This window comes from Rhipicephalus microplus, chromosome 8 (assembly GCF_043290135.1).
Source record: "Rhipicephalus microplus isolate Deutch F79 chromosome 8, USDA_Rmic, whole genome shotgun sequence".
NCBI classification, from domain to species: Eukaryota; Metazoa; Arthropoda; class Arachnida; order Ixodida; family Ixodidae; genus Rhipicephalus; species Rhipicephalus microplus.
Window position 1 is genome coordinate 6,066,368 of NC_134707.1, and position 16,723 is coordinate 6,083,090.

Below are 16,723 nucleotides of genomic sequence, written 5' to 3' on the forward strand. Positions count from 1 at the left end.
ATACATCTGTCTATTTATGTGAGCGGATTTCTGTTTTACTATATGCACTGCATGCCGTAGCACATGAAGAAGGGAAGTTAGAATTAAGGGTCTGTTTTTCTTGGCCACAATCTCATTGCGAACCAAAAACAAAGAACGACGCCAAGGAAAGTATAGGGGATGCAAGTGTAACATAACTGTGAATAATGAAAAAATGAAGAGAAGATAACTTGCCGTTGTGTGGAACGAAACCAGTGACCTTCGAATGGAGGACGCGAGGCTCAACGTACCAATTGAGATACAGTGATAGTCATCACCTCATCTACTGCATGGGTGGGTATATATGTGCATGTATACCGTGGAGTGCTCGTCAGCGCCGCTAGTGGCCAATAGCAACTTGGCTTGGGAGAGCTTGGGCGAGCTTGGGCGAGCTTGGGCGCATCAGTGTTGGCATTCTCGTCCCGCTGTAGGAACGCGTATTTTTTTTTCTTTTTGCATACGGCATCATTTGTTCCTTTCTCGTCGTCTTATTATGTTGCTAATCTGTGTAATGATTGATATAGGAAGTTTTGGTGCGTAAAAAGTCTGCGAAGCGCAAATAAACCCAGAGCCCAGTTGCAAGTCAGCACCGGTTTGTGTTGTATGTACCTGCTGTTTTCGTCCAAGACGCTCTGCATTTATCCCCTAGTAGCCATGACGGCGAGTATGGAACGCCCTTTTCATTGCGATAGCAATTATATGGACAATCTCGGCTGGCTTTTGCTACCGCCGCCGGCGTCATTCACCGTATGTATGTATATATATATATATATATATATATATGGATGGTCCGAAGAAGGCTGGTCCATTCTCCGAAGAAGGCTGGTCCACCAGCCGAAACTGTTAGGATTAAATAAATATTTTATTGTTTTGTTTCCTATAGTGCACTATTCTCGAAGTTTATAACTTTTATTACGGTAGCCGGAAGAAACGCTGATCATCTATATATATATATATATATATATATATATATATATATATATATATATATATATATATATATATATATATATATATATATATATATATATATATATATATATATATATATCGTCTATCGTCTATATATTTATATATATCTATATTTATATATCGTCTCAGCCACGAGCCACGAAGGAGCACTTCCTTCATAGTTGAAACAGCAAGCTACGTATATCTTTCACTTGCCGCTTGTGCTGGATCGGGGGCGATTTCGAGATAAACGTAATCAAACTTCCGTTACAAAAAATATGTTATTATTTATTAGTTATTCCGCAATAGATATAAGTGCGCTAACTCAAGGACAACAACAGCAACAACAACAAAAAAACAGAACACAACAGATGTGCAGTCGGTGCACATGCTTTCCTATAATCTTTCGTTGAGCTTGACTGACGCAGTTAAAATCTTTACGGAATAAACATCAGCAAGCTAGCCCGACTTCGTACCCTTCTGTTCCAGCTTATCTCAACTAAACTTGAATTCGTGTAACTTATACTCGATCGGTGAACCACCGCGTCTTCGCAGCTTGGGCTCGTCTCACGATGGATCCCCGGGTCACCCGTCGATTCCAAACAACAGGGGCGGCAGACCGTGTCCTTGGCAAGAAGGATACCTCATGAGCTACGTGGATGGTGGCCTCAAGAAATACCAGCTCTCACCTTGCACCAAGGCTCAGATACGGGGGCTCATCAGGTGCTGTTATTTCGTAATCGGCGCAGGTCTAACTCGGTGTGTCTAACTACGTGAGTCGGCCGTTCCGCTGCAACACGTTCGCATAAACCTAGATGTGACGTCACGGTGCGGCGCCTAGCAGCCACCTGACAGGCATGTGTCTAGCTTTGCCGAGCTGGCGCGGCAGACGATGCACGAGAGCCATGAAGTCCCTCTTAAAACCGTTTTTCGTAACTGTGCCAAGCCATGACTACGCTTTATACAGCTGTGCCGAACCATGACGTCATTCCGCTTTTCTTAGCCGTGTTGTTCGCAACTAACCGAGCTCCCACAATGCCTTTCGCGGTGCCTAGCTAAACTCTTCTGAAACTTCGTAATAACTATAGCACTATCATGGTAACACGATGTAAATATAGCTCAAAATTATGGACAAAAAGCAGAGGAAGAGACGACACCTTGTCCATATTTTTGCACAGTTTTTACATTCTAAGCAGGAACCACCAACTAGCCCAACTTTCGCTATTTTATCTATCATGGAAAACTTCACTTCACCTTGACAAAACCTGGCAACACTAGCGAAGCTTTTGCAATATTAGCTGAAGCTCTAGAATGATGTGATAAGTCTTCGCAGTACCTAACAAAACTTCGTGACGCAAGCAATACCTTGGTAAACTTTAGCTAAACTAGCAAATAGGCTTCCAACTGTGCTGCTTTCTCAGCCTCGTACCGTAGTGCAAGCTGCCCGCAGATTTTTCGTATTTTTCTATTTTTAAAAAATATTGATGACAGCTTTAAGCTCGTGATGTATGGTGTACAGTGCTCAGGAAAATAAAAAAAAACAGAAAATAAACTTGATCACGCAAATGTGCCTAAGATGTAGACAGTGGAAGTACAGAAGCCGATTGAATTTTGAAGCGATTTGCGAAATCCTCAGATCACTGCGTCCAACGTTTCGACAAGAGTACTTTCCAATATTGCGACTTCCTGAAAAAGTGAGGTCCGTGCCTTGAAGAAGACCCCTTCATTTATCAAAAGTGGGTTCCAACGACACTTCGTGTTCCAAGGATTCTTTATTGCGATGTCGAGAGATAGATAGCCCTGCCAGCGTTTTTTTTTTTCTCTAAAACTATCAATTCCTTGTGTGGTACGGACGGAATCACACTTGTCTATAGCTGCAGAATGTAAGGTTGTGGACGCTTTTTGCCACATTTGGTACCTCGCCTTGGCTATCGGCTACCATTGGCTATCGGCTACCATTAAATTATAGCAAGAAGGCGTAGCGTCTAGTATAACAACGTCCAGTATCATTCCGGCCATGGTCTTTGCATATTTCTGCAGAAAGCGACAGCTGAAGCTGCCGGCTGGGTGTTATAGACGAGCGCTATTCCGTCTGTAGTTTAACTCAAAGATTCCAGTTACTCAAACAAAAACTCAACTGAAGTTCAACATATTATACAAGGCAGTTTTTTTCAAGTACAAAATATTACAGACTCTGAAGGGAGTCGAATTTGCCTTGTTAAGGAAATTAGGTTTGTGAAAAAAAAAAGAAGAGCTGCCACAACGAGTCGGCCATCCCTATAAACGATGATGCTCACATGATACAGCACAATAAAAAATCGCGTCATAATGCAACGCGTGCTCTAAATAAATAATTATAATAATTCGAAAGAAGTAGCAAACTACAGGAGTAATGAGAATATAATTAGTACTTGTCACCTGATATTTTTCGGTGCTTCATTAAGGAAGCAAGGGTGTGAAACGATGTGGAACAGTGCCGCAACATCAGTGTGTTAAACTTAACAAGCCTAACAGACACGAAATCGCACAGTGCAGTTAACACGGCGTAAGCCTGATAGTGCGAGGTAGTCTGCACGTGCCAATTGCTTAAATGAAAATTCAAACTGCAAGAAAGACTGGTAGCTAGGTCGTCTATTGCTTGAGAATAGAGACATGCCTTATCTATGTAGCTGGCTCCAAACAGCCATAGTAGTTAAGCCCCTGCAATAAACGCCGATGCGTTTGTTGCAGTAGCTTGATAGCAGTTTAGACTGAAACGGCCAAAGAAAGCAAAACGAAACAAAAAAGACACATCGCCAAGCATGAATGCAAGCTGTACCTGGGGTTCTGGAGTACCTGGTGTTGGGGTTCTGCGGTGCCTAATCTTCAGTCAACTCAATCTCAATTTTTCTATGGGAAGTCAAGGGTTCCAGCAAGTCTCCAACGTGAGCACAAGAAGAAGGCGGCAGACAAGTAGGACCAGCCTTGTCCTGTGCGTTACTTTTTGCTTGTGCTCGCGTTGTAATGTTCATGGAACTCTTCACTTCCCATCATGTACCAACTGGCCCACAGAACCAGACTGATGAAGAACTTACCTACATTCGTTTACAGTATCATATCTGACAAGTGCTTGGCGGAAACGTCCTCATCAAGTACGAAAACCCGAAGCGGCAGTCTTCCCGGTCAAGTCATTACAGCGGAAGACTTCTGCAGTGGTATAATGGCCAGCAAAGGACGGGGAGTGCCCCTCCTGGTATGTATCACTCAGCAGCCTTCACGTTTGCAAGCGTACACAAAGGGAAATGTGAAACACTTAAATATGATTGCGATAGCAGCAACTCAGACTGTCATGCGAAGGAAGTCTTCAAGCGCACTCCTCTAACAAACATGCTGGAGCGAGTAAAGTAACATTCGAGCGGTTCATGTTTTCAACGTTGTGGGAATTGAGGCTGGCCCGCTGCCTTTGCGCGGGCTTTGCCGCCTCTTTTCTCATGTCCCGACATGTCTGCCCTCCTTTGCCGTCAGCCGCGCTGGGAAGGGCGGAGTGACGTTTAACTCCCTCACCCGGTAGCGGATGTTGACTGTGGCGCCGCGCGGGGAGCCTCCCGAGAGGTTTTCGCGCGCTGCGTCGGGAGCGGCGAGTACAGTCCGGGACTTCAAACGGTGAGCCACGCATTCTTTTCCGTCCGTCGAGTCCCGTCGCTCGGGGCTCGTCGGACTTCGCTGACGGCGCCTCGCGCCCGATGCGAACGCTCACCTTTTGTTGCCCCGCTGCGTACTCACGGCCGAAGGGCAGTACGGTGTCCTAGTGCGTGGCCTAGCTACGCCGACCCGTCTCCCTTCGAAGCCAACGCGAGCGCCTTTGCCCTCGCTCGAGCAACCGGGCCCCTTTGTCCCGGTGTCTCCGTGGATCAGCTTTACCGCGGAGACGTGCTCGTGGCACCCCTGTGTAGTACTTTGTGCCCGTGGCGTGGATAAGCCTACTTGCTTTCCCGCCGCGCCTTTTTGCAACGGGCTGTACTGCGTTTGGTGTTGCCACAATAAAGTGTTGCGACTTGAGCAGTATCGTGTTTCCCGCCACGGCGACGGTTAACGCGTGCCCTGCGGCTCGCTAAGACCGGACCCACGCTGGTGGCCGTACTCCTTCGGGATACGTGTACACCACACTGGCGCCCAACGCGGTATCAAAAGCTCTAGCTTTTGATTGCTCTTAGCGAGTCAGTTCGCCTGCGCGATTCGGGCTCGTCGCAACAAGGCTGCTTCGCGGGACTTTTGTCCGCTGTCCCTTTTAGCGGATGCCGCGTTGCACACGGAGGCCATTGCCTCTATTGACGGGAACCCTTCTGCACCCGTCTGTGTCGGCACCCCCTATTGCGGTGACGACACGAGGCGCCTAGCCGCTCCCTTTGGAGATGGCGCGTCGCTTCGGAATGGGCCTCTTGCCCTACCCGAACGTTATGTCTGCTTCGTGGCATGCCGCGTTGCACCAAGAGGCCACCGCCTCTATCGACGGGCGCCCTTCGGCGCTCGCCTGTGTCGTCACCCCTTTTTGTGGTGAATACACTCCTACGTGGTAGCTGACGCGCTATCTCGTGCCCCCCTGTTGTCTGCCGAGAACCTGGATTTCGGTGCGACGGCCGCTCGCGGTGCCTTAGCACATGCAAGTGTCGGGGGCGAAACAGCGGCGGAAAGGGGGAGTCCCCCTGAGGACGACCTTGGCTGCTATCCAGGTAAGCGGCGCACTGCGTAGCGGCCGAGCGGGGGAACTTTCCGAAGGCCACCAGGCCGAGAGCGAACCCGTAACGCCGACTCACGCGGCGGTTGCTGCGGTCCTGAGTGGGCGCGATACCAGACTCCCCCATTTGGGAGAATGGGAATTGCTTTCGGCAGCGAAGAGCTACTGAAGGCTCAGCAGAGTGATCCGTTTCGAGTCTCGGAGGGACGGAGCGCCGTATACGCTGCTTGCTTTGCGGCGGGCGCCGTTAAACCGTCTTGACGAGGCGCGGAGCGCCGTTACGCTGCTTGCTCTGCGGCGGGCGCGATTAGGGGGCTGAAACAGCGTGTGTCGCTGAGTCCCCGGCGGATTCATTTTGCTGGACCATGACGGGCTCCTGCTGAAATATATAGCCACTGACGACGAGTCCATAGACCCGTTTAAAGTGGTTATGCCCAAAAGTCTGAGAGCCGCACTGTTGCGATCCTCTCACGACGAACCCATGGCCGGTCACCTGAGTGGCTCGAAAGTTTTTGCAAACTGAGCGATGTTGTGACCTGGCCCGGCACGAAGCGTGGCTTTTATCGCTATTCCGTGCCTGCCACGTCTGACAAACGGTTGAGCCAAGGGTTGGAAAGCCGCCCGGTCTTATGAACCGATTGTCAGTGAGCGTCCGTGGCGCGTACTAGCTGAAAGATCCCCTTTGGGAAAACTCAGCCGTGCCCACATCGCAGACCTGAAGCCGTTTGTCATGGTCTGACGAGCTTGCGCCAGTGCCCTGCGGCACTTCGCGCAAGCAACGGGCACACCCGGAGCGGCGGACCGCATTCGGACCCCGCACCGGTATAATCTGAGGAAGCGGTCACCTTTGTGATTTCGCGCCGGACGGCGGACTTCTCCGCAACCGAAGGCCCTCAGTTTACTGTCTAGCCTCAGTATACGTTAGCTTCTTTACGGCCTTTTCTCGTAAAGAAGTTGACCCCGCTCTGTCTGCTGCCAGTGTTTCTTTTTTTTTTTTTTGAAGTGTTCATGTGTATTTTGTTTCTTTTGTCTAATATTAAGTGATATTTGTATTTTATGTTTTTTGTCAGATGTTGAGTGCCGTTTTGCTCTGTTTTTACTTTTTTTTTTCCGTGTTCGTTTCGTCTATCGCGAAGGGAGCTGTGTGTGACCTTGAGTGTCGGTGCTTGCCGGGGGAGAGAGAGACGAAGGACGCTTTGCGCCTACGCTCGCGCAGCTGTCGGCGGTGTGTGTGCGTGCTTCTGTGCGTGTGTGGGTGCGTGACGCTTCGATGCGAGCCCGCGAAGAGTGCGTCATGGCTTCCCCCCATCGATGCGGACGCTGGAGGTACTGGGGGGTCATTGACCCACTGACGTCAGACCGTCTGGCTGTGCTCCGCTCTTGGCCGTCGCCGAAGAAGCCGTGCTGCCTTTTCCACCATGGCTCCTGCGCGAGGCCAGCTGAAAGCAGCTATATGCTGCCGGCCAACGCCAGGGCGCCTCGCAGCCAATTTTGGTTCGGCCTCCCTGACCACCGGAGAGGCCCGGCTTCCCGCAACGTCCAGCTTCGTCATCGAGCCGGAAATGCGGGGCCTCCGAACAACCGAAGCGGCTTTCGTCGGACTCGCGGCTTATCAAGAGCAGGAACAAGCCATCAGTGAGCCCCCCCCTTCCGGTACCTCTGACCTCGCACTCGGGCATCGCACCCAGCGGACACTGTCACGCACTTTTCCGCCCCTCCGCGCAGTGGACGCTATTCCCCTTCAGCACCACGAACACTAGTGCCACGTTTCTGTGCTCCCTTCTGCAGTATTTGTATAGTGTCGTGTGTTTATTTTGTTATTTATGTTTTTGTTTCTCCTTTGTAATCATATTTCTTTTAAGCAGCAGTAACAGGGCTGGACTGAGGTTAGCTGTCGCTCATAGCAGTGTCATTTTAACTGCATGGGTGACGTCCGGCTGCCTTTTGCAGACCGGTAAAGGGCAAATTTAGGAGAGGGGGATGTGGGAATTGAGGCTGGCCCGCTGCCTTTGCGCGGGCTTTGCCGCCTCTTTTCTCATGTCCCGACATGTCTGCCCTCCTTTGCCGTCAGCCGCGCTGGGAAGGGCGGAGTGACGTTTAACTCCCTCACCCGGTAGCGGATGTTGACTGTGGCGCCGCGCGGGGAGCCTCCCGAGAGGTTTTCGCGCGCTGCGTCGGGAGCGGCGAGTACAGTCCGGGACTTCAAACGGTGAGCCACGCATTCTTTTCCGTCCGTCGAGTCCCGTCGCTCGGGGCTCGTCGGACTTCGCTGACGGCGCCTCGCGCCCGATGCGAACGCTCACCTTTTGTTGCCCCGCTGCGTACTCACGGCCGAAGGGCAGTACGGTGTCCTAGTGCGTGGCCTAGCTACGCCGACCCGTCTCCCTTCGAAGCCAACGCGAGCGCCTTTGCCCTCGCTCGAGCAACCGGGCCCCTTTGTCCCGGTGTCTCCGTGGATCAGCTTTACCGCGGAGACGTGCTCGTGGCACCCCTGTGTAGTACTTTGTGCCCGTGGCGTGGATAAGCCTACTTGCTTTCCCGCCGCGCCTTTTTGCAACGGGCTGTACTGCGTTTGGTGTTGCCACAATAAAGTGTTGCGACTTGAGCAGTATCGTGTTTCCCGCCACGGCGACGGTTAACGCGTGCCCTGCGGCTCGCTAAGACCGGACCCACGCTGGTGGCCGTACTCCTTCGGGATACGTGTACACCACAACGTAAACCTCGCGATGAAACCACAATACGCACAAAACTGCGACCCATCTGTTGAATCCCGCTCGAGGGATAGGGGCGTGGACACAGGCGACCACTCCCTGTAGGTAAAACTACGTTACAGTGTACTAGAAGTACACTCTAACTACGTTTAGCCGGAGGCACGCAGCCACCCTGCGGCGAAATACGACCAGGGCGACACCCTTTAAAGGCCAACTCCGGCGATTTTTGTGACGATGTCAGCATAATGGTGGTTTTATGTTTCTTGGACACTCTTCTCACGCGCGCTAGAACTGAAATTCTCAAAAAATTTGAAAATAATTTTTAGTTACCGAAAACCGCAATACTGAAACCAAACCAAGTGCGCTTCTACGTGTCACGTAAAAATTTGCCTGACGCTCCCGGAACCTGTCTGATTGCACATAATACCCGCCATATGGCACTACCTGTCTACGCCGATCGGCTAAAACACTTACGCTGTTATGGTGAAGATATGGTGGATTGTCTGTGGCTCACAACGCGACACTGCTTGGAACCTATCGCATGCCCACAAACACGGAAAAAGAAATCGCGCGCTCAACCAAGCAAGTGCCGGCCAAACTCACACAATCCGTAGCAGACAAGCAGACGCTGCAGTGGCACATCAGTTCATCATTTACGTCAGGAAAAACTGAACGTCACATACAGAATCTTGCCATTAATTCTGGCAAGTGAAGTGAGCGTTTCGAGGCAAGCTATAAAATTCATTTGAAAATAATCTGGGAAACTCTCAAGCCTGCGATTTGGCATGAACCGCGCAAACGTGCAAATGAACGTACCCAGTGAATTTCATTGATATCCACTGACCTCGAAAAACCGCCGTAGTTGGCCTTAAAAGTGTGCTTTATGACCCATTGCGTCATCTCATGGGCTTGAAGGAACAAGGCTTGTTCAACACCGGCTGCACTGTGAGGCAAACTGTGTAAAAAGCAAAATAATATACAAACAAACCATTGTAATGATATTGAATTAAAACGGTGATGTTGCCATCTCATCTAGCAGCCAATGTTAGTAAACACTTTAGCAGTCGTGCTAACGTCGACTGGAGCGAAAAAAATTATTGGGAGCATGCGAGTAAACACGATAAGTACACCCGTTGACGAAATAAGTCGGGACGTGCGAGCGACGACGGCAATCCGATAAAACTGCATCGCCGCGCCATCTGACGTGGAGAGTGCGCATGCGCGTTTTCAATTTCGCAGCCTTGTATATTTACTCTCTTGCAGCGTACCACTGATTGCATGCAGCGTTTCGTGCTAGGCGTCGCTTTCTACCTTCCGTGACGCGCTCAGTTCAACGTGGGCACGATGGCGGCGAAGTGTATGCGATTAGCTGCGCCATAACTAAAGAGAAAGCATATCTTGTCTTAGTGGCCACCGTTGCCACACACTTCATTAATTCTCTTCTCTGCACGTTCGTTTTAGTTGAAGCTTGTGATAGTGAAACACAAACGAGGGCATAGAAAACGAAAAGGCGTGCAGCCTAAATAATAATAATAATAATAATAATAATAATAATAATAATAATAATAATAATAATAATAATAATAATAATTTATTTTTCATCAATAGTTTGATGAAGTACAGCTGCAGGTAAAAGCTGCTCTCCAAAAGAGGCAGCTTGACAAAAGCCCACAGCTACCTTTTAGCACGACAGCAGTGGCAATCAGCAATGTGAAGTCAACAACAATAACAAAAACACCAAATAGATAAATAAATGAAATAAATAAAGATAAAAAATCACGTCAAAATTCCAAAAATAAATATAGCAACCATGTTTCTTTTGCACGTTAATAAGATATTATAACCTGATGCAGGCAGATCACCTTGCACATGCAACAAAAGAGGCGAATGGGCTAGAAAAAAAGAAAAAAAAAACGATTGCCGTAATAGGCTATGTCATGGGTTGGCCTTCAAAGAACAAAAACGAAAGCAGCTGGGGGCGAGTGAAATACAGCAATGGCTAAACATGTCACCTCTGCCCCCTTTACCCCCTTTGTAACAGAAATTTAATAGTGCATGAAGTGGCCGTGCACGGAAATTATTTCTGACATCCTTCTTGGCAAAGTTTTGTATAACGAGGCGACATAATCGCCGTCCGGCCGAAGGGCCTCCCACTCTACTTGAATTGCCTTCCACGGTGCATCCGGCGTTGTCGTGGACAAGTTGCGCATGGATAGACCCCATTTCACTAGAGCCCACATTCTCGATCGGGTTTGCGTCCGCGCCACGGGGAGGCCATGGCAAGGTGCGTACGCCAAAGTCTTCAATCATGTCGGTCCCTTGGCGAGCCATCTGTACGGTGCTTTCGTCGCGCTGGAAGATGAAGCAGTCGTTGGGGAACGGTTCGTCCAGGCCATGGGGAGCATGGTGTCTTGTAGCAGGGAACTGTAGTAGGACACTGTGAATTTGCCCTCAATTTTGCCCTAGCCCATCTTTGCTTATAGAACCCCACACGGGTACTCGTCTGCTGACCCGCAGGTCGTGGGATCGAATCCCGGCTGCGGCGGCTGCATTTCCGGTTGAGGCGGAAATGTTGTAGGCTCGTGTGCTCAGATTTCAGTGCACGTTAAAGAACCCCAGGTGGTCAAACTTTCTGCAGTCCTCCTCTACGACGTCTCTCATAATCATATGGTGGTTGTGGGACGTTACACCCCACATATCAGTCAATGAGAACCCCACGTGGACACTGAACATCGGCCACTTGAAAGGACACTCCAAGTATAATCAAGGTGGTACCTGTAACTTTAAAAGAACCAGAATGGGCAGGTAAAAGGTGTAGAAAATTGATTCGGGAATCGGTTATGCGCGTTTCGCTTAAAACTAGTGAGCTTTAAACCGTCGTGTGAAGAACGCGTACAAGAAGATGTGTGAAAAACTTGAAACACGTGTTATTAACGTGCTGCTAACTAGCAATGATTTGTGGACGTGCTGTTATTTGCAGTGCATTTGTTTTTATTTCTTCAGATAAGTGTGAAAAAACTCAAGAATATTACATGTACGAAAATATTTTGACATATGCAAAGCAGCAGGACATTAACACCATGAAAAGTGAACGCATTGCTTACCTCGAATTCAAGGGCTGCCACACCCTCCTCTGCTGATCCCACCAAGTGCAGAAAGTCGACTCATCAAAAAAACTACATTTTTCTATTGTTATTCCTTCCAATGCTGGCGGTTCAAAGCGAAGTCCATGCATTGTTGGCGCTGTCGCTCAGACAGAAAAGGTTTTTGCGCCATGGCAAAATTGTAAATGCCCGCCTCCTTCAATCCTCGGCTTATGGTCCTTCTATAAATATTCAGTGACAGCTCGTACCAGATTTCTTTGACAGACACGAAAGGATCCATGAAAGATGCGGCCACAATCACAATCACAATCACAATCACAATCACAATCACAATCACAATCACAATCACAATCACAATGTCAGCCTCGCGCGTCGTGACTATTGGCCGCCCAGACCACTTGGCATCCGCAAGTGTTCCATCTTCTCTAAAGGCGCGTGTAATCCTGGTGATCGCTTTCTTCGACTTTCCAGTTCTTCGGGCAATTTATCTCCGCGGGACATCCTCCACAAAACGTCTGGCGATGTATCGCCGATCTTCAATGGGAACAAGAAGTGCCTTTGAGTGAACGACATGCCTTTGTCCGGCTCGATATTTCTACATGTTTAACAAGTATCGCTAGCCAATCAAAATCCCGAAAGCGTGACGGTCGGTTGAAGATAAAGGAATGGCGTGACAGCAGTATCATACTCGAACCACTGAAAATCAGCTCATCGACTATGTAGGTAAATTTACGGTCGCATGGCGCACCTCTGGCTGGCTTGTGATAACTACAGTTCTTAATCGGCGTTTCAGTAGAGATAGGCGTGCCATGCAATTTTTCATTGAGAAACATGTGCTCGTGAGCATAAAATTTGCCAGCTTGAACACTTGATACCGTATTGAGTTGTCATTAAATACAGTGAAACTGGTGCATCACGTGCGTGGTCACGCTCAGACACTGATTGGCAAGTTCTCTGACAGGATACCAAACGACGCAAGTGTTCAGAACTATTAGCTGTAATCACACTTCTTTGGAGCTTCCGATATCATCTATAAAGAGCATGTAAATCACAACGAGTTTCGCGTGGCGGCAGAAAGGTACAAAAACACGTGAGAGCAGTGATGAACTCGAAAAAGCTGAATGACAGCCTGTTCTGTGCGGTTCTCTTCTCTTTCGTCTCCACTTGTCGCGCTACACAACGCTTTATATGACGCCACACTGACGCCCTGATGACGTCACAGATTTTGGTAATCTGGGGGCATCATGCGTAGACGTCAACACGAGATGATGATTTTCGCATCCTTCGTGAGCACCACTCCGACGTGAGATACTAGTGAATTTTCGTTTTTGATGAGGCATGAAAAGATCTAGCTTCAAAATAACATTCTCTTTTTTTTCTTGCAGCGCCCACACGAGCTTGCCAAGTGCAGAATGCGATGTTGCCTGCAATCTTCATACGGTAGCGCAATGTGTCAAAAAGAATTGGTTCCTAATGGAATGAGTTGTGCGCCTGGAAAGGTAACTCTCATCATCCAACTGCGCTGTTATCTACGGTGGGGAGGGAGATTAATTGCACAAAAGATAATACGATTGCTTATAATACCGTACATATTGCTGATTAGGCTGAGAAGTTCACCTAAACGAGATGAATTTTTCAGGTGTCTGCATACGATGCAAACGAAAGGCCGAGCTCGAATGTGAATCGTTTCCGTAATGATTTCTCTTATTAAGACCACACCCGAATAATGGAAAATCAGTGTGCACTGCTGCCAAACGTGTATTTGGACGGTCACACTGCTTCACCATATCCATTTAAATATCGCATACTGTTTCTTTTAAACAGTGTTGACCATTACAAACCTTCAGGAATTTATGACTTACATTTAACGCGATGGTGTTATTGAGCTTGTTTTGCAGAAATGCTGGCGTCAGCATTGTTGGTTGTGAGCAAAAAATCATCAGCTTGTGCGTGATCGAAAACTTGCTATGCACCACTACGTGGCATTATAGGAAAGGCGCAGAACGTGTGTGCCTTTTGTAGTGGCTGGCCGACTATAAACCACGAGATCTTGATAATAAAACGTTCTCACGCCCGATCGCAATCTAATGTACTCGGCTGCTGAGCCGCAGGTCGCGGGATTGAATCCCGGCTGCGGCGGCTGCATTTCCGATGGAGGCAGGAATGTTGTAGGCGCGTGCGCTCAGATTTGGGTGCACGTTAAAGAACCCCAGGTGATCGAAATTTCCGGAGTCCTCCACTACGGCGTCTCTCATAATCGAATGGTGGTTTTCGGACGTTAAACCACACAAATCAATCAATTATGATCGTAATGTACCCTTGTACCACGCATTATTGCTGCGATATTACGCCTTGCATTGTGAAGCATCCATACAGGACGCGTGTGTTTGTGAAGCATGCAAGTTACTTTGACTGAATTTCCAAGAGAATGAAGTATTTCTGAGCATACCTGTGGCTCTCTGGTAGAACATCTGTTTGCCGCGTAAATTACCCTAGTTCAATCTTCGCTCGGACCCAAATTTTATTGCGATAGCAATAATAAGAACAGTCTCGCCAGGTTTTTTTTGCCGTCGCCAGCGCCGTCGTTCACGCATATGTATACTGGGAAGGATGCGCTAGCCTCTTCTTTCTGCGGAGCGAACATCGCCTTTTCAGCCGGGCTCGTCTGCGCACGCGCTTATCTCGTCAGCGAAAAAAAAGGGGGGGGCAGTCATGGTTGCCGCGCAACTGCGGGAATAATCAGCACGCGCCTTGTGCCCCCACAGCAGGAGAGAGCTTCTACGGGCTGCGTTCTCAACACGAAATAACGGTGCCGAAAATCTACCTGGAGTGGCCGTGTTCTCTTACGCCAGCGCTTTGTAGAGTTACGTGAGATAGGATCTAAATGAGTTCACGGGCAGTCTCACTTATATCAACGCCATCACTACGCGCGAGTCTTGTTGTGGTAACCTACTGTGGCCACACCACAGGAAATTTCGTTACTTATCAAGCGCATGTTTACCACAATTAAAATTGCTCCTAAAAATGGTAGCCTTGCTTCGTAAAGCATTCGAATATGTTACTATCGCATTCATTACTTCTATCGCCCTTTCGGCGAAACTTTGACTTTTTGCTTAGTTTTTTATGTGCATCTTTTTCAATTTTTCGGTCACGCACAAGCTGATAATTTTTCGCAAACAACCAATGACACCGACATTTCTGCGAAACGAGCTCTCTAACGCTATCACGTCAAATAGGATGCTTCCACAATCGTACGACAGCTGTAGTTATCGCTGAACTCCTGTCTGGTAAGTTAGACAAGCCGGCACGTCTGTATTCCACGTCGGAAAACATCGTCAGCTTGCTTTTCTCGCGATAGACAAATCGTGTGTGCTACGTCGGTGTTGACCTTCACAAAGTTCTCAATTCCAATGTCTTCCTCTGCAGATCGAAATATTTACCTCCAATTTTCTTCTTTTCAGACTTGCAGGAAAGGCGTTTGCGGAAGACATGACCTGAAATCGTGATTTATAACACGACATGCTTTGACACATTTGATTGCGGACATAAAATCAATGAGCCAGTGTATTATTTTAATTATAAAATAAAAATTAACGTTCTCGTCCGAGTATTTATGATGCTAACACTGACGGCACATCACACAGTTTGTGTGCAGACGTGCTAGTGCTCGAACGGGGCGCTATGAGTGACGTCATTGCAAGCCATCTACATGTAGCAAGTAGGCTACAGTGAACGAAGACCACGTGGATGCAAATAAGTCACCAATTGCATGATAATAATTATTTGGGTCTAACGTCCCGAAACCATCATATGATTATGAGAGACGCCGTAGTGAAGGTCTTCAGAAATTCTGACTACCTAGGATTCTTACGTGCACCTAAATCTATGCACATGGGCCACAAGCATTTCCGTCTCCGAAAATGCGGCCGCCGTGACCGGCATTCGATCCCGCGACCTGCGGGTCAGCAGCCCATTGCCTTAGCCACTAGACCACCGAGGCGGGGCGTGCATGACTTAGGATTGCATACATACACACTCTTAAAAAAAGGTTGGTATATTCACTAAGTACTAGCCCATTACTTGTCACAGAATCTACTAACCAGCTAGTAAACGCAGCTAGTAAAAGTAACTTTATTGAAAGGCACTACCGCGTTGGGCTCGTAACAAACACTAGCCCAAACAATAACAGGCTGGGTAAAAGCACTACGTCGTTGGGTAGTTAAAATTACTACCTAGTTAGTAAGTGAATATTGCTGACTCGAGTGGTTAGTTCATTACTAAATTGTTAGCAACATCCGCAAATTGAGGTTTACGCCTATTTTGTTAAATGTTCGCGTGTTGGGCCACATCAATATGATTACATTACAAAAGCATAGCACAAAAAACGAATCCACGTCGCCCTCGTAAATTATTAATGACTTTTAATTACGTCATGTAACTATACTGGGGAGAGTGTGCATCGCAGCAACATACTTATAGAGAATTGACGACAGGATCATATGATCAAATCAGATTCACATATGTATGATCATGTGTGAATCTCATTCTCATATGGACGCTTATAATATGCTCATATGAGTCCATATGAGCATATGATTTTTATACTCACATGATTATATGTTTGTATGAGTATGAGAACTCATATGAACAGATCACGAGGACATGCATGCACAAGTAAATCTTCAAGACTTGGACATAGTTGAATTCTACTTTAGCAGCAGCCTGAAGACTATATATACCCCTGCTTTGGGACCGCACACCGCGTACTGGTTAGAAGTCACAGAATTTATAAGATAATTGTTGTTTTCTATGCATCATCATGTGTCCTTCTATCTACTTATGTGTGCGTCAATACGTAGCACGAAACTCCCATACCAAGGTAGCCAATACAATGAGAGCTTGCCTAAATAATGCTTATGATGTCACCATTACAGCAAAATATACTGCGGAATCTATGAAAGATCTGGCAAAGTTGGTGGCTTAGTAGTTGCTTAGTTAAAAACACTAAGAAAGGTTCCCTGATTAGTAACGGCGAAAGTTGCTAGCTGGTGGCTAGTAAAAGTATGCCGCGAAGGTAGTAAAATACTCCGGAAACTAGTAAACACACGCGCTTACTAGCTGGTTACCAAGTTTTTTTTTTTTTCTAAGAGAGCATGTACCAACAAAGCTATCGGGGACTGTACCGTAAGAGAATGTCCGAGTTCATGAAGGAAATCTAACTCTTT

At 47.7% G+C, this 16,723-nt stretch overlaps 1 protein-coding gene across 1 annotated transcript in view; it reads left to right on the forward strand.

Annotated features, from left to right (window-relative positions):
- Positions 1-15,102, forward strand: part of LOC119165699 (venom metalloproteinase BumaMPs1) — a 32,743-nt gene extending 17,641 nt beyond the window's left edge. The window contains exons 11-14 of the mRNA XM_037417790.2: positions 1,525-1,692; positions 4,060-4,201; positions 12,884-12,997; positions 14,960-15,102. Coding sequence (XP_037273687.2) covers positions 1,525-1,692; positions 4,060-4,201; positions 12,884-12,997; positions 14,960-15,004 — 469 coding nt within the window. The 3' untranslated portion in view covers positions 15,005-15,102. The remainder of the gene's footprint in view (positions 1-1,524; positions 1,693-4,059; positions 4,202-12,883; positions 12,998-14,959) is intronic.
- Positions 15,103-16,723: the final 1,621 nt, after the last annotated feature.